The following is a 23,772-nucleotide window of genomic DNA, read 5'->3' on the forward strand; positions in this document are numbered from 1 at the left end:
AGCTGAAGTTGTGCAATCTTTCCATGCAGACTGAGAGAGCTTTCAGGGATAAATAACTTCTTCACAGATAAAAAATAAAATAACTTGGAGGCTGTTTATTCAAAATACTTATCGTGTACCTGCGTTTAATAGTGTTTAAAAAAAGAAAACAGCCATTTCCATGTAAACATTAACTGCAGACCTCTCTCAGTCTATCTCAGAAAGCATGTTTTTACAAGATGTTACTTTAAAAGGAAGAAATAGGAGGAGCACTGACCTAGGATAGAAAGGTTTGGGTTGTTAGTATTTTTCCTTTGTGTCACTGTGGGTTACAGAAGGAAACGTGCAGCACGATGCAGCTCTCCTGCTCGTTTTCCAGTCGGATTACCGAGGCTGACTGGAGGGATATCTGTGTTTGAATTCAATTAGTTCACTTTCCTCTCTGGATTAGTAGCCCATTCTGATTAAGTCCTGTTATCTGGTGCTTCAACTCAGTCCAGCGACTGAAGACTCTTGATCTGCCGGATCAGCTCCTTCCAAATGCCCTTTGACACACGAATACAAATCCATGCCTTACTATTGGTCTTGTTGTTCATGGAAAACAAAAATTCCAGGTTAGTGTTCTTGCATTCATTAACTATATGATCTGCCCAGAAGACTTTATTTTCTGAGGTTTTACCTATTTCGGTAGATACTGTGCTGCATATCGTACTGGCTCCTTTTTTTTCCAAAAGGGAGGGCAATATATTGTTTCAGAAGACAAAGGTGAATACATTGGGTAAGTTGTTTCAGTCTTTACTTATTTTTTATCCTTTTTTAATGTTTATTTAATTTAAATAAGAACTTTACATCAGATTAGCATGTTTTGTGTATCATGCATCTTGTCAGAAATTATTTCAGAAATATTACAGAAAGTCCACAGTTACATAATTTTATGGTTAAGAAAAGTAACGGAGTTGTTAAATAATTTAATAATGAATAGAATTAAAGAAAACATAACAAAAAGTGCACAGGTAAACATTAAGTTGTTTGAAATGAAATAATACCTAGGTTTTTCAATTAGCTACCATTAACATTACTCCTCTGAATATCCTTCTATTTTGCCAACTCATCCAACAAGAATAAATGTATTCTTTGTGCATGGTGTTTGAAACAAGTCTCATCGTGCCTTTCTAAATTAACAGGAGGGAATTAGACTGCATTCACTTACTGTTAATGTCTGGGAAACTGTTGTTCTTGTCTTCAGTGGCACGTGGATGAAGGGGTTTTGTTTTTATTTGGGTTGGTTGGTTGGTCTTTCACCTTCCTTGTTGTCTTATTTCTGTCACGACTTTCTAAGGAATAGAGAGCAGCTGATCTGCAAGCTGTCTTCTGCCTGCTAATGACCTCAGTTGAGGTTGTTTGGAGAAACCACGTTCCAGGAGAGTCTGGGATCTTCTTTCTTGAAAGCTCTCATTGATTTTAGTGTTCACGTAATACCATAATAAAAATAGCAGCTCAAGGCTAAACTGAGAGTGCGAGAAGAGGCTATTCATACTAGGAATAACTACACTGCCCTGGTGAAACAGATGTGTGCTTATGTAGAGCAGCGGTAGGCAGTCCCTATTCAATTACAGTAGCCTCTCTGCTGAAGGAAACAAACGTAAGCTGCCGCTTTCTCTTTTCATCTCTTTCTTAGATTTGGACTAGAGTAGCTTCTCTCTCAAATATCCTCCATGCCTTGCTTTGGGGTGGGAATGGAGTACTGGGGGTGGAGCAGGTTCCTCATCTGGGAAAATCAGCCTCTGAGCACGCTAATGTGGCTGGAGCATTTGAAGCATTAATTCATCAAATATTTTTATAAACATAACATTTAAAAACCAAAAGGAAAGCTGATCACTTCCTACTAAGTGGGATGTTTTCTTCAGAGGAGGTCAAAGTGGATTTTTTTTCTATTGCTTTTGTATTTCATGCTGTTCCTTCGTAATGCATAATGTTGGGTTTTTTTTGCTTCATCTTCTCTCACACTGGAAAATGTTCGACAGTGTTACTTATCATGAATATTCCCTTTAAGATTTGCTGAAGTTCATGCCTAGAAACAGTGTTTTAAAGTTCGATCCACACATTTTTGGTCATGTTGAAAACTTCAGGCTCATCTGATTTCATTCCATGGTAGCTATTAATACAAAGGTATATGTTGGTTGTTTTTTTTTTTTCATTTGGTTGGTTGCTTTTTTAATATATTTTGTATTTTTTATGTTATTTTGTTGTGTTTTCTTCATTTTTGATCATTCTACTACACACAAGAAAAAAATAGAGTGTACTTGAAGAAGATACTGTGACCTCACGATTTTTTTTTAATGTCTTTCTACACATATATTGGCTTATAATGTAGACATATTTAAAATATTCTAGATTTTGTTTTTAGATCTCTTTAACATCATTCATTATCTAACTGAAACTAGGAAAGCTTTTTTTTTTCCAGTTTTATTGCCTGGCTTGAGTTTGCTATGTTTATTGATAGTATAGCAGACTTTCATTATTGAAAAATTACATGGCAGTAGATAATCAAGTAATTAATAGATCATGAAGTTATTTGAAATAACATTAAGTAGTAAATTTGATGCCTGGCATGTTTCCAGTGTCATTGATAGGATATGACCTTCTAAATGCCCTCCTTTTGTAAAGGAATCTGTTAAGGGGAACTATGTTGGCCTTCGAAAGAGATCCTCTAAGCTATCTCCTAGTATTTCTTCAACTAAAAGCCGGGAATTTCAAAGCAGCCTAATGAATAGAAGCAGCTCAGTCCCTCGGGAAGTCTCTGTGAGCGGTCCTTTAGACGTCACACTTCCATAACCCCTGACCAAGCCTTGCTCAATCTTTTGGCAAAGGTTAATTACCTTCTCAAGAAAGAGGCAGTCACTCATTAGGCGGTAGATCCCTGAAGGATGGGGAAGTGTTTGAGAAAATGCTACCCTGCCAAACCAGTCCTGAGATAATTTATGGAAGAACTGGCTTTAGTTCAGCTTTGGTTCTCAACTATTAGTAAGCTGTCCCTTCTTTCTTCACTTTTACATGACTTCTGGTGGTGACTGGAGGGAAAAAAAAACAAACAAACAAAAAAAAAACTGTTAAGAATTATCCCTTTATGGTATCATTTTTCTTAACTTTCCAGCTGACAGTCTACAATTTCCTTTCTGCTGCTTTTTGTACAGATAGTTGTTGTGCTCTTTTTTTTTTTTCAGAGAGGTTGTGGAGTCTCCCTCCTTGGAGATATTCAAAAGGCTCCTGGACATGGTCCTGAGCAAGCAGCTCTGGGTGGCCTTGCTTGAGCAGGAGGGTTGGACCAGGTGGCCTCCAGAGGCCCCTGCCAACCTTAACCCTTCTGTGATTCTGTAAAATACAGCTGGGAGGTAAACATGAGACTGCAAACAATTCAAGGCCATGATGCCTATGTATGCTCAAGGCTTTCTGCTTTTTCTCCAAGAGGAAAATTTTCTTCAGTTTGTCAAGGGAGCTCCTAAGAAAGAACAGGACGTGCATGCAGACAGGATTTTGGAGTTCTGTGGTAGAGATCACTTGCCAGCGCAAGGCACAGGCAAGTGTTTGCAGCTGTTTCACTTGCCTGCTGAAGCCTCTGAGGCACATCAGCATGTTCATACCTGTCTGAGCCTCTGATTTCCACAGTCCATGGGGGCCCATAGAGCAGGGACTTCCCTTCATGCCATGAAGCTTTTATGTCCTGCATTTCAGACTTCAAACACAAGAGTGACTGAAATACCTGTACATATATTTTCGATGTCATAAAGTTTTCTTATTGCAATAAAGTTAGTTTTTGCACTTTCAGACATGTTAAAGAGAAATGTCAGAATGGAAAGAACCTCCCTTTTTTAATTACTGCATAAATTAAATCTCAGAATGGCACTCTTAGGAAGCCATTCTGATTTCCTGTCTGCTAAAGGATTTACTGTAAGGACTTGTTGCCTGTTATAATGAAGGTTTTTGCAACTGAATATGGCCACCCCATGTAAGAAGTCAACTTGTTACAGCTGTGATGGGTGTCTCCATTGTGAAAGCCCTCCCAGGCATTAGCTAGTACTGGCTTTATCTTGGATTATGTGCCTTGAAATATCACCTACAGGGATGCCTAAGTGACAGTGAACAGAATCATGTTTGACCCGTGAGTCTTAATGTAAGCTTTTCTGCTCAGCAGCTCAAGGCAGAAGCAGTAATGATGGTCCCAAGAGGGGGAGACAACAGGATGAAGAGTACATGACACATGAAGGTGAAGTGACATTAATGATAGTATGGCAGGGCAGAAGACAAGACTGTGGGTCAGGGTTGGTAGGAATAAAATAACAGAAGCTATAAATATGGGAGAGGATTAGACCATGGCAATAGACCATGGCACCCCTTCAAATGTTTTTGCCATTCTCTGGATTGTAACAGCAGTTACAATCTTTGCACTTGTGACAGAAGCGTCATAATTCTTCTGCTATAATACAGGAAGATTTGTACAGGAAACCAGTTCCTAATTTTCTTAATATCTTGAAGACTTTGCTGGGAACTAGTATGAATCCTAAGTAAAACCTTGTTTATTTAAGGAAGACATAGTCCTAAAGAAGGAAAATAAGAAGGAAAAACTTCAATATCATGACCTCACTGAATGAGACCAGTGCACTGTAAAAGCTAGTGGGAATACTGCAACTTGGAGTAGGGAGGGAGCAAGGCTCCCCAAAAGGCTTTGTCCTTAAGGAGCTACTTTCTTGCAGATTTTCAGCTGACATAAATTGGGGAACTCAAGCACAGTAAAGTCACACCTCTTTGTTATGGAAACTGAATCTCTTATCCTTTGATTCTCAGGCTGTTCCTATTTGTGAACTTAGTGTCTGGTTAAAAGTTTTGCTAATGTGGCATTTCTCAAAGTACAGAAGTTTGAACTGTTTCTTGTTCTAATTTTTTTCTTTCAAAATGTTTTTATCCAAGGTCACTTATTTATGAAAGAAATATTTCCCTGCGCAGCTCTGGTTACACATTTTTAGAGATCTGAAATAATCTTTTGCTAGCACAAGAGAAGAAAAATATGCAGAACATTGTTACTGAAAAAAATAATTTAATCTTTAACTAAGCATCAAAGTTCAGGTTTGATATCATGCACGCAAGTTACCTGTACTACTGACAACCTATCAATTGCATTATGTGTCTTACTTTACAGGCAAACAACTTTATCTCAATTATCAATGAGACTTCATTTCAGGAAAACAGATAGCCGCTGGTTTGATCACTCTACTTGCATAGCTCCACGCTCAGATCATCTCAGGAACAGCTGCATTTCAAATTCTGATTCCCTTTGAGCTGTGGCCACACTTGTGCATTTTGGCTTAGACTCAGAGCTGTGAATGACCCAGGAAAAAAATGTATATATAAAGCCCAGATCAGGCAGAAAAAGCACAAGGTGATTTTATACCAAGTCTGCTGCCAAATAGTGGATTTTGAGAGTTAAACCAAACTCTGCCTGAAGTTCCAGTGTGTTGCTGTCCTGATGGGCTGTCCAGACAGCTGCAGTCACAGGACAGGGCTCCTGCCAACATCTTGTGTAGCCATGGAGAACAGAAACAGAGACAGGAGCTTCTGGAAATAGTACTTCTCCTCTCCCTCTCCTCTCCTCCTTTTTCCCTCTTTTTTTTCCCACCATCAGAAAACTTGTGTCAGTGGTAAGAAACTGGGTATGCTCATTAGGAATTTTAAGGGGAACATGACTAGTGTATTTGATGCCTGAAATTTCTCCCCCAGACCAAGGTGATGTTTTTTATTCTTCAAGGGACAAAGTGAAAAGTAAAAGGAGTCACCTGTGTGTGAAGAAAAGGTCAGCACAGGGTGGAAGACTCAGCTGTCACGTTTGAACACCTATGGCAAAAATTAATATTTAATTTTACTTCATTGTTCCCCCAGTGCTTCTGCGGTTAGAGAAATACATTTGGGATGAGGAAAGCATTTAATCTTTAAAGAGAGTTTGACATCTTTTAATCTTTAATCCTCATCAGGCCTCATTAGTTATTTGATCAACTAGGAGACTGAGTTCATAGAATAACAGAATGAATATATCTTTGAGGTCCCTTCCAACCCAAGCCAAATATATATTGGATATATATTCAAATATATATTCAGATATATTTTCAAATGCGGTGACAGCCAAGGGCAGGGATGTCACCCACTAGATCAGGTTGTTCAGGGCCTCATCCTACCTGGTCTTGAACACCTCCAGGGATGGGGCAAAGGAGTTGCACCCAAACAAAAGCTATAAAGGAATGCATCATTATAAATTATTCAGGGCAGCTAAAACAGACATACATTACAAAGGAAAGCAAAATTTTCAGGAAGTTTAGGATTTTTTTTTAATGGCTATTGATCCACATTTTAACAACATATTTGTAATCAAATATTTCCAGCCAGTGTCCTGTGGAAGAGTTTTGTTCTGCACTACACACACAGCTTTGCTTTATCTCATAAGATTTTGAGGAAGTTTTCTTTGGAAGTGCTTTGGAGTGAGGGAGGGGAAAGGAAGGAGAAATTAATTTCTCTTGAGACAGGCACCAAAAAAAGTCATTGTTCTAAGCAAGCATTGGTATCAGTAAACCTGACCCAAGAATGGGTGTAGTCAGGGGACAATCACTGCCATCCAGGCTGTTACCCTTCCCTTCCCCATCCCATCCCTCACCACTGCAGCCCCCGAGGGGTGTGATGTGTGCACAAGGCTGATTTCTCTCTGCAGCTACACAGTTGGGTAGTTTTCCCCAGCTCCTGCTGTATTTGGATCTTGCCCTGTGAGCAGTGGTGCTGGAAGCTCTCACAAACATGTTATATTGGGCTCCCTTGTATGAAAGTGTTCCAGGAACAGGGTGTTCAAAATTCAATCCCTGTGCATGCGAGTGGCTTTCGCCCAGAAGTCAAGTGAGGTTAATAACTAAACAAGATGCATTATTCACTGCAGCTGTAATCTCATCTCTTGGAACAAACAGCTCAAGCTCTTTTCCTCATCCTCATACATTAACATTAACCACCTGAAGTTGGAGCTTTTGAGTATCTTTTTTTTTTTTCTTTTTCCTGTGTTCTTCAGTAGATTATTTTCAGATGTATATGATTTGATTTATATATATATATATATATATATATATATATATATTTGAATAACGAAACAAAGTTCTTCCTGGGCTATCAGCATAATTTAGGGAGAGGTATACCTGTGTGGGACACTTCAGTTCTATTAGAGCATGTTTCCAGAGGAAGAGTGTCTCTTTCTTCCCTAAGATTACTTCAGTAGCATCATGTAGACTTACAAGTCAATACAAATGACAAAGGTGAACTCAGAGTTCAATTTCAGGAATGTGAAATGAAGAAAGGAAAGTTACAGGGTCTGTGACCAAGGACAGTGACCTCTCACTCATCCATTAAAAAGGTACGCAAGGGTGAAAGGTAAGAAGATCCACTAGTATGTGATTCCTGGACTACAAGACGAAAGCAGGCAAAACAATTGTTCTTTGTACCATTTGTGCCTTGTACAGTAATTATCTTACTCGAGTCTCTGATGCCACATGCTTTACAAAAGATGTCCTCTCCTCTTGTTTTCAGGTAATGGTAGTTGAAGATGCCGGCGCCCTGGCGAATATGCTGCAATAAAAAATCCAAGTCCAAGACTGGAAAAGCTGAAATGGACGATATGGCAGACACAAGTGATAAAATGCAGATGAAAAAAGAAATTACATTACTAAATGGAGTTTCTTTAATTGTCGGGAACATGATTGGCTCTGGGATATTTGTATCTCCCAGAGGGGTTTTAATGTACAGTGCTTCCTACGGACTCTCTCTAATCATCTGGGCTCTTGGCGGAATGTTTTCACTGTTTGGAGCTTTGTGTTACGCTGAATTGGGAACATCCATTGTTAAATCTGGAGCCAGCTATGCCTACATCCTGGAAGCATTTGGTGCCTTTGTGGCCTTCATCAGACTGTGGTCTTCTTTGCTAATTATTGAACCAACAACTCAGGCAGTGATAGCAATCACATTTGCTAACTATATTGTTCAACCAATTTTTCCTCATTGTGAGCCACCATATGATGCAGTCAGGTTGATTGCAGCTGCTTGTATTTGTAAGTAAAGTTATGATTGCTAGAAAATAAGGATTATAATTGTAGGTGCACAGAGATATTTTTCACAATTTCTATGCCTTTATCTTTCATGAAAACAATTATTGCCTCCGTAGAACATATTCTGAGGAACTCATATGCTTTTTGTTTTGTATTTTATTTGAGGCTGAGATTATTAGAGGGAAGAGGAGAATTCCAACAAGTTGAGGAAAATTGTAGCTACTGATTAAACATATCTCTGTGAATCATGGGTCTAATTTGCAGCCCACACATAGTCTATGTCCTCTCTCCCCTATTTCTTGCAAATCATTTAAGATGAGTAAAAAATTTAAAACCCATATGAAATTAAAAAAAATATTCTGCCTAATATGAGTTTTGTCTCAGGAAATATTGAGTAGCAATCACATACTCCTCAGAGTTGATTTCGTTAAACACAGGGGTAAGCATTACAAGTCTATCCTCCAGTAGATGGACTGTACTCAAATTCTTTGCCATAAGATTTGTATTTGTCAAGATAGGTCATCCTTCCCCTCCCCTCCCCTCCCCTCCCTTTCCCTTCCCTTCCCCTCCCCAATGTGCTATAGCGTGATCTTTTTTAAAATGGCTTAAATTGTATAACAACAAAAACTTCTAAAGGGATGGGTAATTTTAACTTAAGTTAGTATAATGTATACTGACAGTTCTGCAAAGGTGTTCTCTCTGTAGCCCCGACTCTCACCAGCATGGTACAGAAGAAGTTAGCTTCTGAAGAAGGCTCCATGATATAACTTGAGACCATCGTGGCCACTCCACACTCTAAAAGGCAACTAACGCTTTTCCAAAAAAAAACTTTAATCAGCTGAAAGTCTCCACTTGCACAGGAAAGCAGTTATTTATTAGACCAAAAATAATTTCCCCAGTATTCTGCATGCCTCTCTTGAAGTCACTTAAGAAAACCAGTCTTCAAATACTGATGTTTCTTTAAGCTTTTTTTTTTTTTTTTTTTTTTGGTTATTCTTGCTGTAGTCTTCATGTGAATCATCTGTGGTGTACTCTAGTACCTCTGATTTCCATGAGCTCATGTACCAGGTGTGGCTGGCAGCTGCTGCTTTCTCATACAGAAAATTAGCTGCCTCACTACTGACCAGGCCTACAACCAGCATTTTGGGTAGCAGCCCAGAATGCTCGGAAAATTACAGTTTATTATATTGACTGCAATATGCAGTATCAGCAAGCTTATTACTAGCTTGAACAATTTTGATAAGGCTCAGGAGCAGTAGATTTAGTTGGCACCTCACCAACACAGTGCAGAGAACATTTACATCTATACATTGTATGATTTACTGGGAATCTTATGGCAAGATCCTGCTGCCTTGAATTTAAAGACACTGAAGCGCATAATACATGTTGTGTTACATACATATGCAGTAAATGTACCCCTTGCAGTGTTTCAAATAGCACTTTATAACATCACAAATAATGCATAAATGTTCAGTTTTAAAAACTTCAGTCAACACATATTCTATCCTTTTTAAGAAATATTTGCTCCAGTTCTAGCAGTTACCGGTATATATTACTTTATTTTTAAATGAGACGTATGTTATTAAGTTATTGAAAACAGATTTTTTTTTTAATTACAGAGCATAAAACATATTTCAATGTCTATGCCACATTTACTAGAGCAAGATTTACAGCAGTCCTTTATTTACAGACAAGTTTAACTTATATTCAAACCTGACACTGAGCAGGAACAATTATTATGTAACCTCTTGGGGTTTTTAACACCAGAATAAAAATAAAATTTGTCCCTATTGCACAACGTTGATATGTTAATAGGAAATAGTGAGGGCACATCAGGTCCCGATGCCATAAATAGTTAGGTGCATCATTACTTTGACAGCTGGCTGGACACCCAGTCAAATATGCAGAGTTGCTCGTGACAATGAAGACAAAAGTCCTATGAGCATCTGCAGTTGAATGCTAATTTCCTTACTATAAAGAAAGGCTTCTAAGTGGTTTTCATTTTAAGCATTTACATTTTTTTCAAAACTGAAGTGCAGATGATAGGCAGGTCAAAGAAACAGAAGTAAAGACCAAGAAGCGTGCTGGAGAAGAAATAGCCCATTCTGATCTGTGCTTGAAAGGAACCTGAACTGTCCGTGCTACAATTTTTTTTTTTTCTCCAGCAGCTGGGCTTCATACCTGATACCAAATGCACACCTGTCTCTGTTCTGAGTTACAGAGTGGACAGGGATATGAGCTGCCTGTGATGCTGAGTGGGTGCTAGAAGATCAGGTGGGCACACCAGCAGGTGGGCAGCACTACGGTACACAGTGCTCCTCACAGTGTTTTATCTGCTCCTTGGGTCTAACTTGTGCAGCAAAGCTGGATGCAAAGAATACGGCAGGAGGAGGAAAGGAGAACAAGTTGACAACACCCAATCTCTGCAACCAAACTTCTCAATTATTTCCATTAGATACTGTCAAAATTAATGCTTGAGAGAACTCTCTAAGTAGTTCTGTAACCTTCAGGCCTGGGCTCAAAGCATGAGTGGCTCAGCTCCTAATCCATGGGCACAGTGAGAGCACACTGACACAGCTCAGCTCAGTGTCCTGCAAACAGCAGCCAAACTCCTTGGTGCAGAAGTTGTCCTTACTCTGTATGCAACTAGAGCTTGAATCAGCAAGGAGAACTTCAGTGCAAAAAATGGATATAAAGAAATCACATCTACATGTGAGCAACTCTGTTGACTTTAAGAAAATTTAAAGGTTTAAAGATTATTTAAAAGGAACAGGAGTTATCCTAAAATTCAAAATCAGGTGTTTTCTTCCTACCTATTGTAATGGAGTAAGCATCACAGGTATGTCATTCATCTTCATAAATCTAGGTGGTCCTGAAATATTGACATTGATTCTGTTGTATTTCTTGAAAGAAGGGTGCTCTCTGGAAGGAAGTATTTGAAATAGTGATGCCAAACACATTGCGCTCTTCTCATGCATATTACGTTTCCCTACAGGTTCCTTAACATTTATTAATTGTGTGAATGTGAAGTGGGGAACCCGCGTACAAGATGTTTTCACATATGCGAAAGTTATGGCTCTTATCTTGGTGATAGCTGTTGGTCTTTACAAAATTGGTAAAGGTAAGAATATTTTTCATTTACTTGAATTCTTAAAAATGAACCATAGATGAATTTCAAAATCCATTCAGGAAGATCAGACTCTATAAGACTTGCATACAAAGTATTATTTATTCTAAAAAAGTTGTCTGTCATAGTAAGATTAGAGGAATTTTATGGCTCACTAGGCACTGGAGTTTAATTATTCTTCTGTCCTTACTGTGGCAAACCAGCGCACATCAAGTCCTGCATTGCAAGGCTGAATAGCAGATAGCAGCTGAATTAACATCAGTTTGGTGTTAACCAGATTAAAGTTAGCCTCGATGTCTCAGTCTCATGCTACTTAAAATTAGTAGACTAGTGTTACTCCTTCTTCTGGGGCACTGCAGCATGGCAGATATCAGAGGAAGAAGGAACTTGGTCTTTTCTCCAGCTACAGTAACGAGCCCCTGCTCAGTGGTGAGAGGGTGTGTTCGTTCCTAGAAACAGGGGACAAAACTGTAATACTGCGCTCCTGTGAATCACTGTGGTATCATAAGGCATCACAGGATGGATGAGCCATCTTTTATGAGCAGTAACTGGGCTGAACTGTATTTACATAACAGCAAAATGATCGTTTATTCCAGTGCTACTTCTGATCTTTGCATATGACAACAGATTTGATTTTATTAGTTTGGGATCTGGTGCAGTGAAGTCTCTTCCAACTCCAGCTCTGTTGCTTAGTTACTAAGGTTTCTTTTTCATTTTCCTTTCCCATGAAATCCCTAAATAGCCATTGTGTCTTTATTCAGTTAAAATAGAGATGGTTTTCTCTCTTTGGTTTAGGAACTGTCTTTTTCTTCTGCAGAAACTAGCTTGTAAAACCTAACAAGAGTGATTGTTTTCCTGTATTTTCTGGCCTTCTTCTTTCCTTGGCTCCAATTACTATACTGTAAAGCTACACCAGACTTTAAGGGAAGGGTTTTGGTTGGTTGATTGGTTTTGTTTGTTTGTTTCTTTAGCCATAGTGGTGCATGTCAGTTGCCTAATGAAAAGTCTAATGAAAACTGAATAAATGAACGCAGTCCTGAGGTTGGTTCCTTTACGCTGATACCTGGGGTCAGGAGGGAAAAAGGCAAAGAGGAAGTCATCTTTCAAGGACTGCAAAATGCTCAGGGCTTGTAATAGTGGTAAAGGTCTCATCTCTACTCTGTCTGAACAGAACCAAGCACTTAAATACAGCAAGGACTGGGAGGAGAAATGATCTAGACTTCTGGAGGAAGTTGTGATCAGGTCAATGCCCTCTTTTAAACTCAACAGCTGCTTCAGTCTGTGATTCTGTGATTCAACTGAAAGAACAATTGTCACATTTTAGCTTTGCCATACTCCTTCTGACGTGCTCAGATACACCTCTTTAAAAGAAAAAAAAAAAAACCACTGTGAACATATCTGATTTTGAGAAGGTTAGACAGTTAGAAAGCTTTTCTTGATCCTATTGGATTTTTCCTTTATTTGTTCCTTCCTACCATTTTCTTCAGCCATGTTGCTGAAGCATGTTTGGATCATGTAGGTTCACCTTCCTCTATTCTTGCAGTCTCCAGAGAAAAAGACTTTATTATGAATGTGAAAGACTGGTATTTACTGTTCTTCAACGACTGCATTGCTTTTGTGGTATCAGTATATTCCTTAATTTAACCACATGGTGAAGTTTCTTCATTTTATAGCAAAGACCTTACTTTCTTCCCTAATAGAGGTTTCAGTGTATTTCTGCCTTCCTTAATACCTAAACCCACTTCCATTTACGTTAGATAGTTCGTTTTCCTCTGCAAATTCAGACAGGCCTTTCTTCCTCTTTTCAGGACTGCCGTGAAGATTCATGCAGTTTCATGAACATTTCTTCTATTTTGCAACTTTATGCAGGTTGTTGTCTCATCTGATTGAACTAAACTAGAGGAGAATTTTGAAAGGAAAGATTTTCCCGTGTCTTCTCTTAATTTTAGGGAGCAGCTTTGTGGGAGAGAGCATCCTACTGAGAATGGTGTCCCAAGAAGTTCTCGCTCCATTGGCCACCAATTCATCTGGTGATAATAAAGGCATGGTTAGGAGAGCAGGAAATGTGAGACAGATTCAGGAATTGAAATTGGGTTTCCCAACCATTTCTCCCTGGCTGAGAGGGCATAATGCCACTTCAGCACATCACCCTCCTTTGGTAGGCTAGGGGTCGGTGCCAGGCAGGGGAAGCTGTGAGTTCTGGTAGAATTTCACAAGTGACAAATAACAAACATGGGAAAACATGTTCTGCTGTCTCCCCATTAGAGTTGCTGTCTGAATGTCTGTATTACTCTCCTATCTGTCAAGTAAAAATGCAACTTTTAGGTATAGTAATGAAACCAGGAATGAATGGGTTTTATTTGGGGGGCAGGTGAGACGTTTAGTGTAGTGTCCTTCTAGGTCATAACCTTTGATGTGTAATAGGTAATTGGTATCTGCTCTTTGTACAGGAGAAACAGAAAACCTGAGAGCTCCCTTCGAGGGCTCAGCAACAAACCCGGGAATGATTGCACTGGCTCTGTACTCTGCCCTCTTTTCCTACTCGGGGTGGGACACCCTGAATTATGTCACCGAGGAAATGCAGAATCCTGAGAGGTAAATGCATGTTCTGCTTTCAGAGCTCTGGAAAGTGTTCTGCTAAGGCAGGTGATTGCAGGACAAGCAGCTTTCTATTTGTTTCTAATGAAAGTTATTCCAACCATTTTCTCTACAAAAACTCTAATTTCCAAAAGTACTAGTAAGCGCGAGAACTCTTGTGAATTGTTGTCATCTCTCACCGATTGTATCACACTAATAAATCATTTTCCTACACTTACGTATTTTACACCTTACGCTTTGGGCCAGAATTTTTAAAGCAGGAGGAGAACAAATCTCTGCTAAAAGCAGAGAAAAATGTGGGTCTACCCAGCCTTCTAAAACCTCCCACTTCTTCTCAGTCAGACAAAACAATTACTTCATTTTCCAAGACTGCTTTTGCCACCAATAGAGTAAAACTCTGTTAAGTTTATGACTGTTTTATCATGTGAAATTCAGCTTAACTGTTTATGGGGAAATGTTTAATTTTGCTAAAGACGAAAAGTTAACTGAGAAATGAAAAAAGTCCACAGTAGAACTGGAAATGCCATCTGCTCCTGTCTGTAGGGATGTCCACCCCACTGATATAGTCCACCTTGTTTTGGGACGTGCAAAGGTTATGAGTCAGGAAAAAATCCTATGATCAATAAAACACCTAAGCGTGCATATTAATCTCATTGTTTAAGTGCTCTCTTACACTGCTTTATATAAAAGGCAGTTTATAGTTTACAGATACAAATGCACAATTTTTCTCCAAAGCTTATGACAGACCCACAAGCAGCCAACTAAGCTGCTTATGGAATTGTTCTACACATGGCTGCACTTTATTTTGTAACCTCATGATTAGAAAAGGTTAGATTGCACAAAAGTGATGGAGGTATACATTTACAAACGTTTGAATTTGGGAACAATCTTCTATTTAAATTTAAAGAACATGGAATAATTTTGCCATTTTCCTTTTGCAGGAATTTACCACTTTCTATTGCAATTTCCATGCCTATTGTGACTATTATTTACTTGATGACGAATATAGCATACTATGTAGTGCTGGACATGTCAGCTCTCCTCACAAGTGATGCAGTGGCTGTCGTAAGTTAAATAAAGTGATGAAAACAAAAGTTACTGTATGTAAGTAAGCTCCATACTCTTCCCCTGTGGAAGAATCTCAGGTAGCATACTTATTAGGAAAACAATTAAAATATTTCTATGCTGATGATTTTTGCTTTGTTTTAATTTGTATGTGTGTATGTATAGGAGTCCTGGTATACTAGAAGTTGCACATAAAGTTCATATCCAATAAATCTGCTCTTTTAAAATCCTATTTTATACTTTGTAAATCCTGCATCTTACAGTACTTCACTATAAAAGATGCTTTCACTAAAGCCAAGCAGAGGAAGAGCTATGGCAAATCTGGGTAATTTAAGAACCAGGATTTGGGCGTGGAGTTTTGTTTGTTTGTTTGTTTGTTTCATCATTCTAATGTACACTGGGTGATTTTGAGTGCTGTAGGACTGCAGCAGTATTTTCAACACAAAAATATGCAGTGAAATGCTTTTTTTTAAAAAAAACCTTTTCAATATTTTATACAAAAGTACAATTATAAGTCATGGATTAATGAAAACAGGATTTGTCAGATTACACTGTAATCAATACATCTTCATCTCATTAACTTGATCTCAGCTAAACTTTTTTTTAAAATCCCTTTTTTAATTTATCTGTCATTTTTATTTTTATATTGATCATTTTTTCCAATTTCTAGTTTTCCTAGTCATTGCCAGTGTTAGAGAAAAGCAATGGCTGTGACACTATATTTGGGCTGGTGTGTTCTCATAAGAGCTTTCCAGGATTGTCCATATGTTTAATGTAATGGGCCTCACTATTGTTTTCTTTTTCCATTGCAGACGTTTGGCAGTGAAACCCTTAGTTATGCTAAGTGGATAATTCCTATAGCTGTGGCCATGTCCTGCTACAGTGGGTTAAACTCTTCAATAATTGCAGCATCTAGGTACGAAATGTAAGATGTATTTAAAATAATTGAAAATTAATCATTTGTTATTAATCTGAATTCTTTACATTGTAAAAGTGACAATTTTTGCCATGGTGAACTGTTCGTTTATGCTGGAGGGATTGTTATGATCTGGCATGTTATCTCGTGCCAGCACTCGATGATCAGCACCAGCTGATAAACTAAAGGCACCAGAGAAAAAAGCAGCATTTACAATAGAGTAATACAATAATTAACGTTGTCTTTGTCAAAAAGCAATAAGATATTCCTCAGCTAACTGTCTCGGTTTTGTGTGTGTGTGTGTTTTTGTTGTTTGTGGTGGTTTTGGTTTTGGTCTTTTTTAGGCTTTTTTATGTTGGAGCCAGAGAAGGACACCTTCCGGACAGTCTGAGCTTAATTCATATAAAGTGTTTCACACCAGTCCCTGCTCTTCTCTTTAATGTAAGTGAAAGCCTGGCCCAGTGCCTGGCGTGGTTTGCTGGGGATGCAGCCCTGGGGATGCAGCCCTGGGAACTGCTCCACCTCCTCCCTGCCCTACACTGCTCCCTGCCTTCTCCTGAGGTGGATGGGGAGATCTTCCTCGAATGGTCACGATTTTTAAAACTCATTTATGGTAGAGGTGGGGAGGTGTTACTTTGTCTGGTGAATTTTCTTCAGTGGAAAGAGAATTGCCTGATTCACATTTATGTGCACTCTGTTTGTACACGTAGTCAGAATTAACAACAGAAGCGCTACTTAGAGATTGGCTCTTTGTAACACGTAGACAGGAGTTAAGTCTTTATGTGCATCTTCAGAGTGTCCGTGGGAGAAGAAAATGACAGGAAAATCTCACAGACCCTCTAGTAGGCTGATTTTCTAGGGCTGTAGTTATAACACTTGGCTAAAGCATTTAAATTTAAATACATATGGTTGGATGCCCATATCCGTATTTACATTTTCCTGCTCTCACAATACAAATAAATCTTGCAACACAAAAGCGAGGGAGTGTGGCCCACAGAATTAGTGCAAATGATTTTAATAAATAATCCATAAACCTAGTAGATTAAAACGGGGGGAGGATATGCACAGGCAGAGAAAGTGGAATCATTCAAGAGTGTTTCATTGTTTTTTATTTGAACATCTATTTTATTTGGTATCTCCCCTTGCCCTGTGTTATATAAAGTATCATACTGGTCCTGTTTGACACCAGATAATTTATTAATAGTTATTGTCTTGTTATGGATACTCTTCTTGGATAAATTCTATTTGCACTAGTATGATGAGCCGTGTACTCCCTTAGTACACCACCATTCCCCTTTTTCCCAGTGGATTTTTTTTCTTCTGTGCATCAAAAGAAGACTGTATACTTCTGTTCCTCGTGTTTGTAAAAGCAGGCATTAAATTTCTGCTATTTTAGGTTTCATTTTACCCTTTCCATGCAGAGTATATAGCATACCTGCATACCACAGAATTTACTCTAACAGTTTCAATCTGAGTGCATTGTGAGTGCCTCCAAAAGACAAACTAAATTAAAAGCTAGTTTTCAAACTGAAGACAACCAGAAGAGCAAAGTAAGCTGTTGCCTGCAGAAGGCTTCTTAGCAATCCTCTCCAGCACCACACAGCTTGGTGTCATTGGCAAACTTGCTGCGGGTGCACTCAATCCCATTGTCCATGTGGCCGACAAAGACGCTAAACAGCTAAATGTGTTTGAAACGGGTCCTTTTACAACTTTACTACCTCTTTATTTTAGATGACATGTATTTATTTTCCCATTAAAAAGTCTTTCTTTTATTATCTCTAGGGCTTAATGACTTTGCTTTATCTCCTCGTGGAAGATGTTTTCCTCCTCATTAACTACTACTGTTTCAACTACTGGCTCTTCGTGGGTCTGTCTATTGCAGGGCTAATATATCTGCGATATACGCAGCCACATAGGCCACGGCCTATTAAAGTAAGTAAATGAGAGGAAATAAGCTGCGACAGTCAGCTAATGCACATGTTTATGTTACCCATGCTACCAGAACTGTAATATTACTTGTTATGTTATAGATTATTTATTTCAGCCATAGAAATCCTGTTAGCATACAAGATAAGAAATAAAGGAGCAAAACTTATCTGAGTTTGCACAAGAACATTTGTTCTGATACTCTGTGAGGTTGAAATGATATTTTCAGTTTCTTTTTTTTTTTTTCATTAAAATGTAATCTGACTTTTCAGTATAAATAGACTAAATAAATATTTGGGGTTCTTGGCCCGTTCTTGGTCCTTAAGGTTTTGTTCACAGGAAACCTCAGTATGTGATGGGGGCTCCAGGGAAGTTCACACTCTGCTCAAACTTACAAATTCAGCAAGAATCCCTCCAAAGCCCATAAACATCCCAAATTCTGCTCATGCAGAAGTTCAAAAGCTTGAATAATAGGCATTCAGTCCTCCTGCTGTATAGGTCATAGGCAGTGAAATGCTAGCTTAATAACTGCCTGCAGAACAGCATCTGGCTAACAGTTAGGAGAGGGAGCCAGCACAAAAATAAAATACACATACAGTTTGTTTCTAGTTTAATCCAGGAACCCAGGGAAGCAGGGATGGGCGCCTAAAGCTTTCCCCAGGCACACAAAGCTACATGCTGGCTCCTGCTTCACTGCGCTCTCCTGGCTTCATGACCTGCATCTCAGCCCTGCAGCGATGCAGCAAAATTATGAAAAATCCAAATGAACATCAAATCTTTTCAAGCCTTTCTAAATATTTCTTCCTTGTTACTCTGTCTTCCTAACCTCTCATGCTGTCTTTACCAGCACTTTTTTCTGTTTAAGTGCAATATCCTGATTATAAAAAACATCGTTCAAACAAAGGAGTTAAGTATGCTAAACACCTACTGCATTTTTAACTTTTATAAGGAAAAAGAAATATTTCTACCAGTATACGGTCCAGATTTCAGCTAGTATTCAAATGCCATCTTCTGGACTCTTGAGGAGGCTTATTACTGCAACCAGTGAAAAATATTCTAGTGAAAACAAATTTCATAAAGAAGTTATTGCAATTTCCTTTATTTGTGATATAATTGCTAAGTACCCCAGCAAAATGGTTATAAATCAGCCATTAGGTTTTGTGGAATCAAAATGGTGACTGAAAGCCCAGCTGAGTTTGTTCTATTTCAAATTTACAATAAAAAAAATTGCAATTGAAGTTAGAGGGAAAATTACCCATTACTTTATTATTAAAGTACTGCTTTCAAAGATTAGTCTCTCACTAATGTGCAAGGGAACTGTGCTTGTACAGGTCTGAAAACCCGCAAATGGTCAGATACACAGGCATGTACCAAACAAGAGGCTCTCAGCAGCATACACTATCATAATACTGACTACTGACTGTAACCATTCAAAAGATATAGACAGCACATAGTAGTCATGTAGTCACTAATTATATTTTTATTAATGACTTGTCTAATTTTAATCTGCAAAACTTGACATTTTTTCCAATAGAATATTTACTGTTTCTTTTATTAAATGTTGATTTTTTAATACTTTTTTTTCTTTTTTGTCTCCACAGCTGAACCTCTTCTTCCCTATCATATACTGTTTATGTTCCCTTTTCCTAGTCATAGTTCCTCTCTACAGCGACACAATCAATTCCCTTATTGGCATTGGTATTGCCCTCTCAGGCATTCCTGCATATTATTTGGGAGTCTACCTGCCATTTGAAAAAAGACCTAGATGTCTGCAGTGGCTTTCCGGTAAGCAATACCATCTTGTCTTAGTCACTGTGCCAGAATTCTGAATGCTTGGTCAGAAGAAAGAATAATTTTTCCTAAATTCTTTTTTCCCTATGAAGTTTTGCTATGCTGTGCACAGCTTGTCTGAAATCATTTGCTTCTTCACACGACCCTGAAAACAACGCTATGCATAAATGTACAAAACAGTCCAGTATGTGGATGTAATATGGCCATTGGTGGTGTTAAGCCATTTCAAAATGTTGGCTCAATAACAGCCCTGTAGGATTGCGAAGAATAAATGCATGCAGTTTGATACCTTGGAAGGCAGAAATACCAGGACACCGTTTCCTGCTCAAGGAGTGGAATATCTGAGTCAGAAGAGTGTGTGTTTTCTTAAATTATGAAATAATGATTACTGGCCTGAAGGCTAGCTTCTACCTCTCAAGTTCAGGCGATCTTGAAAAGCAATATTTTAATATCTTTATTCACTTTGAACTCAGATGTCAATCTGACAGTTTGATGGAAATATCGGTCCAAATAAGAAAGACTTACTGTATAATTATTGATTTTTTTGCATTAATCTATTCATTACATATGTTTAATACATTTCATTAATGTTCTTTTAAGATTTTCCTAAGATCTGCGTAGTTCTTTCCAATACTTCAAAATTGACATATATGTCTAAGATATTATAACTTTGTCTCAGCTACACATTTTTGTTCTGTGTTACAGTTAAAACAACAAAATGTGTTCAACTGCTCTTCTTCTGTGCGCTGTCAGACCTGGACATAGACATGGAACCTACAGGAGCCAAGAGCAAATAGAGCTGCACCTTGACATTGAGAGTTGCACCTTGACACGTCCTATCTGGAGCATTTTTTATAACCTGAAGTCCTTCCTGTATCCTCAGTTAAACTAAAGCACTAGCAATTGTCCTATGCATCAGTTTGATGTTGACTAATTTGTGCTTGTTTTATAAACCACTTGCCATCCTCTGTTTTACAATTTAAAACTAAAAAAAATATGTCTGTTAACAGTTATCGAGTAACATTTTGAAACTACAAAGCACCTTATGAACAACTATTTATCAGTAGATAAGTGTTAAGTATTAGGTTAATTGCAAAAGTGTAATGAAAAGTATTAAGTCCCATCAGAATCCTAACAAATAAATTGACAAATATAACAAAAATCAAACCAAATATTGCAAGATTCAAAACCTGAGTTGGGAAGTAGAAACCGTAATGTACTTCTAATAATATCATTAAATTCTTAGCCAAAGTAAAAAACATATAGTTAATACTGATAGACATGCTTTGAATCATTGTAGCATTAGCATTAGACTATTCTAATGCATAATTCCCACCATATATATGGTACCAAATGGAGAAAATGAAAGTTTTCAGTCATTTAAGTTTTGTGAGAAATTTTCGTTTGGTGGTATCCCACATTCATTACCCTTTTGCAGAAGCAGTATTTTCAATAAACAAATGACAGTGTTGTAATTGAAGTATTTTTGCTTTCTAGCAGAAAAACCTGCTGTGGAGCAGAGTGTTGTAAGGGACTTAGCCATGTTTCGACTAGAGTATATCTGGGGAAAACACATTCCCATAGTGTCCACTGCTTGCCTAGAAGTATCAAGATCAAGTGTGGCCCCATAAATCACATTTTTTTTTGCATAGTAGAACTTATTTAAAGAAATCATAAGGCGAAATTAAAATCTATTGATCTTTAGAAAATCCCTTAAGTCACTGCCCAACCCTGCAGGCTGATCTATCGCAGTCACAGAATTGTTGATGTTGGCCTCTGGAAGTCTCCTGGTCCATCCCTCTGCTCAAGCAGGGCCACCAAATGCAGGTTGCCCAGGACTGGCCTCACCAGTTCCTGCTGGCACAGCAACCTGCAGCTCTGCTCTTCAGCACAGAGAGCCTCCTGCACCAGCTGCCAGCTCTTCACATCGTTCAGATGCCCATCGCACAGTTGGACGAGTGCGTTCACCAGCAAATGTCATGAAATAAAAGGACAATGAAGAACTACATTCAATCTCTTGAACGTTTTTCAGTTTGGCACACAGAATGTGAAACCAGTCCTAATTAGCTGCCTCCAATGGAAGAGAAAATAACTGTCGCAGGAAAGAAAAAAAGACAATCAACTTTGCCACCTAGGCCACAAAAATGGATGGTCCATTTCTAATCTGATATTCGCTGATATTTAACACCATTTGTTATTCTTGTTGGCAAGTCATACTTCTTTCTGTAATTATATTTGAATGTAACATATATTGTTTCTGATTTTAATGTTATCATTCCTATTTAATTAATCCCAAGTAAGGTACTTTTTTAGTCTTATACAAATCCCTGTAACTTCTAGCATTGTCTTTTATTTATGTCTGCCCTGAGAAAGAGGAATGGAATAGGGAAGAAGGCGATTGTTGCCTCTGAAACCTCTCTTCATTCCTTCCATGCAATGTAAGGTCGTTTGCCTTATGATAATTCCATGCATCTCCAGCTCTGTGCGTGCTGACAGGTCTCCTGTGAAACCTTCTATTTGCGTTTCTATGCCATCCATTATGGCAGTTGTGGTGGGACTTCTTTTGATTCAGAGTACAAATGATAAAAATGCACTAAACTAAGGTAAACATGAAGCTATTAGAGCTGCATGTTTTGCTTTTTGGAAGCTATGACTTTTATGCACTAAAAATCACTTTAGTATCACAGTCACAAAACATGAAGAGGAAAAGGGTGTGATTTAGCTTGCCCAGCTCAGAACACTCCCACATACGTGTACACAAGTGCCTCTGTTACAGTATAGCACTATGTTGATCCTGCTGTACAGTTTTACAGAAATACTGCATTTTCACCTCATTTTTAAAGGCGTCGGTTAATAATAGAGTCGAGATCTCAGACTTTATCAGAGCACACAGAGAGTACAAACCCTACAAGTCAGTACCAAACAAAACCTGACAGTCTTTGTCTCCACAGAGTTCAAAGCTGTGCTTAGTGCTGAGCTATGTGTCATACCAGGACAGCACTGCACCATCCTCTGAAGTTATTCTTAACAGGACCAAAGCTACCAAGTGATTTGAGACAAATGAGGTGATGTATCAGGTGGTAACAGATAGCAGATACCAAAGGTAGTGTAATAAAGTCTATGAACTAAGACCATTTCCATAGAGAATTCTGAGCTGATAAGCTTCTTCCTGTGTTTTTTTTGCCAAAAATCTGTTTTTGCATGAATCTGTTAACTTTCTGAGCATAACATGCAAGTCTCCATTTTCTTTCTTTCAGGACAGGAGACATGTTGAAGAATATCAGTAGTCAGATGCAAAGCTATAAATGTGAATAATGTTATTGAAATTATGTATGGACATTGGAATCTCAAAAATGTTCATGTTTGTTGATTTTTCACTCCTTTCAAATAATATATGTAAGTTATTTTCAAATATCTAAAGCCAAGTCTTAGATGCTGAAGTATTTAAATAAATCAACATTTGATCCTTGGCAAATGCAATAGTTGTCTGGTTTTAAAGCATAAAAAATAGTATTGCAAGTGAAACTTGCTCTACCGTACCTCTTGTAAGTTGGTTTATCAGGAGAGCAATGAAATTCCAGTTCTTTCTTTCCCCTAGCTTCCCTGTCTGTACCAGGGTTGCCCCATGCTGTATTCTGCACCTGGGACGGGGCAACCTTGGCTGTACGTACAGACTGTGGTACAAGAGGCTGGGGAGCAGCCCTGTGGAAAGGGATCTGGGGGTTCTGGTTGACAGCAAGTTGAATTTGAATTACGTGTACCCTGGCAGCCAGGAGGGCCGACCCTGCCCTGGGGTGCCTCAGGCCCAGCACCGCCAGCCGGGTGAGGGAAGGCATTGTCCTGCTCTGCTCTGCGCTGAGCAGCCTCACCTTGGGCACTGCGTGCAGTTTTGGGTGCAACAATAAGAAGGATATAAAACTGTTAGAGAATGTCCAAAGGAGGGCTGCAAAGATGGTGAAGGGTCTAGAGGGGAAGACGCATGAGTAGCGGCTGAGGTCCCTTGGTTTGTTCAGGCCAGAGAAGAGGAGACTGAGGGCAGACCTCATGGTGGCCTGCAGCTCAAAAGCTCTACAAATGAAAAAGAAAGTTGACTGAGGGAATAAACAAAATAAAGTGCAATACTGAACAAGATGCCATGTAATTTCTCTGTCTTGTATATCAGGGAGCCTGAATTATAACCACAAGAAATTTAGAAGTGCTTATTCAGGAACACACACTTAACGTAATGTATGTCTCTGAAAGGCACA

The 23,772-nt window shown here is 38.6% G+C and overlaps 1 protein-coding gene across 7 annotated transcripts; it reads left to right on the plus strand.

Annotated features, from left to right (window-relative positions):
- Positions 1-23,005, plus strand: LOC118247965 (Y+L amino acid transporter 2-like). Of its 7 annotated transcripts, none has more exons than XM_035546437.2 (12): positions 294-593; positions 671-757; positions 4,172-4,243; positions 7,588-8,105; positions 11,098-11,223; positions 13,680-13,824; positions 14,769-14,892; positions 15,705-15,808; positions 16,153-16,249; positions 17,591-17,740; positions 19,336-19,519; positions 20,231-22,991. In XM_035546437.2, exons 4-12 carry the CDS (start codon positions 7,604-7,606, stop codon positions 20,320-20,322), a joined length of 1,524 nt encoding a protein of 507 aa, XP_035402330.1. In that variant the 5' UTR covers positions 294-593; positions 671-757; positions 4,172-4,243; positions 7,588-7,603; the 3' UTR covers positions 20,323-22,991. The 7 variants fall into 7 exon arrangements, with proteins under 7 accessions (XP_035402327.1, XP_035402330.1, XP_035402331.1 ...); XM_035546438.2 differs by having other exon boundaries at positions 714-757; XM_035546436.2 differs by lacking the exon at positions 671-757 and having other exon boundaries at positions 4,169-4,243; positions 20,231-23,005.
- Positions 23,006-23,772: the final 767 nt, after the last annotated feature.

Source organism: Cygnus atratus, chromosome 2 (genome assembly GCF_013377495.2).
Source record: "Cygnus atratus isolate AKBS03 ecotype Queensland, Australia chromosome 2, CAtr_DNAZoo_HiC_assembly, whole genome shotgun sequence".
Taxonomy (NCBI): Eukaryota; Metazoa; Chordata; class Aves; order Anseriformes; family Anatidae; genus Cygnus; species Cygnus atratus.

Coding starts and splice junctions, on each gene's coding strand:
- LOC118247965 (XM_035546434.2), top strand. CDS start 7,604: ATGCCGGCGCCCTGGCGAATATGCTGCAATAAAAAATCCAAGTCCAAG. Junction 13,825..14,768: donor GAAATGCAGAATCCTGAGAG/GTAAATGCATGT, acceptor TTCCTTTTGCAG/GAATTTACCACTTTCTATTG. Junction 16,250..17,590: donor TCCCTGCTCTTCTCTTTAAT/GTAAGTGAAAGC, acceptor TATTATCTCTAG/GGCTTAATGACTTTGCTTTA.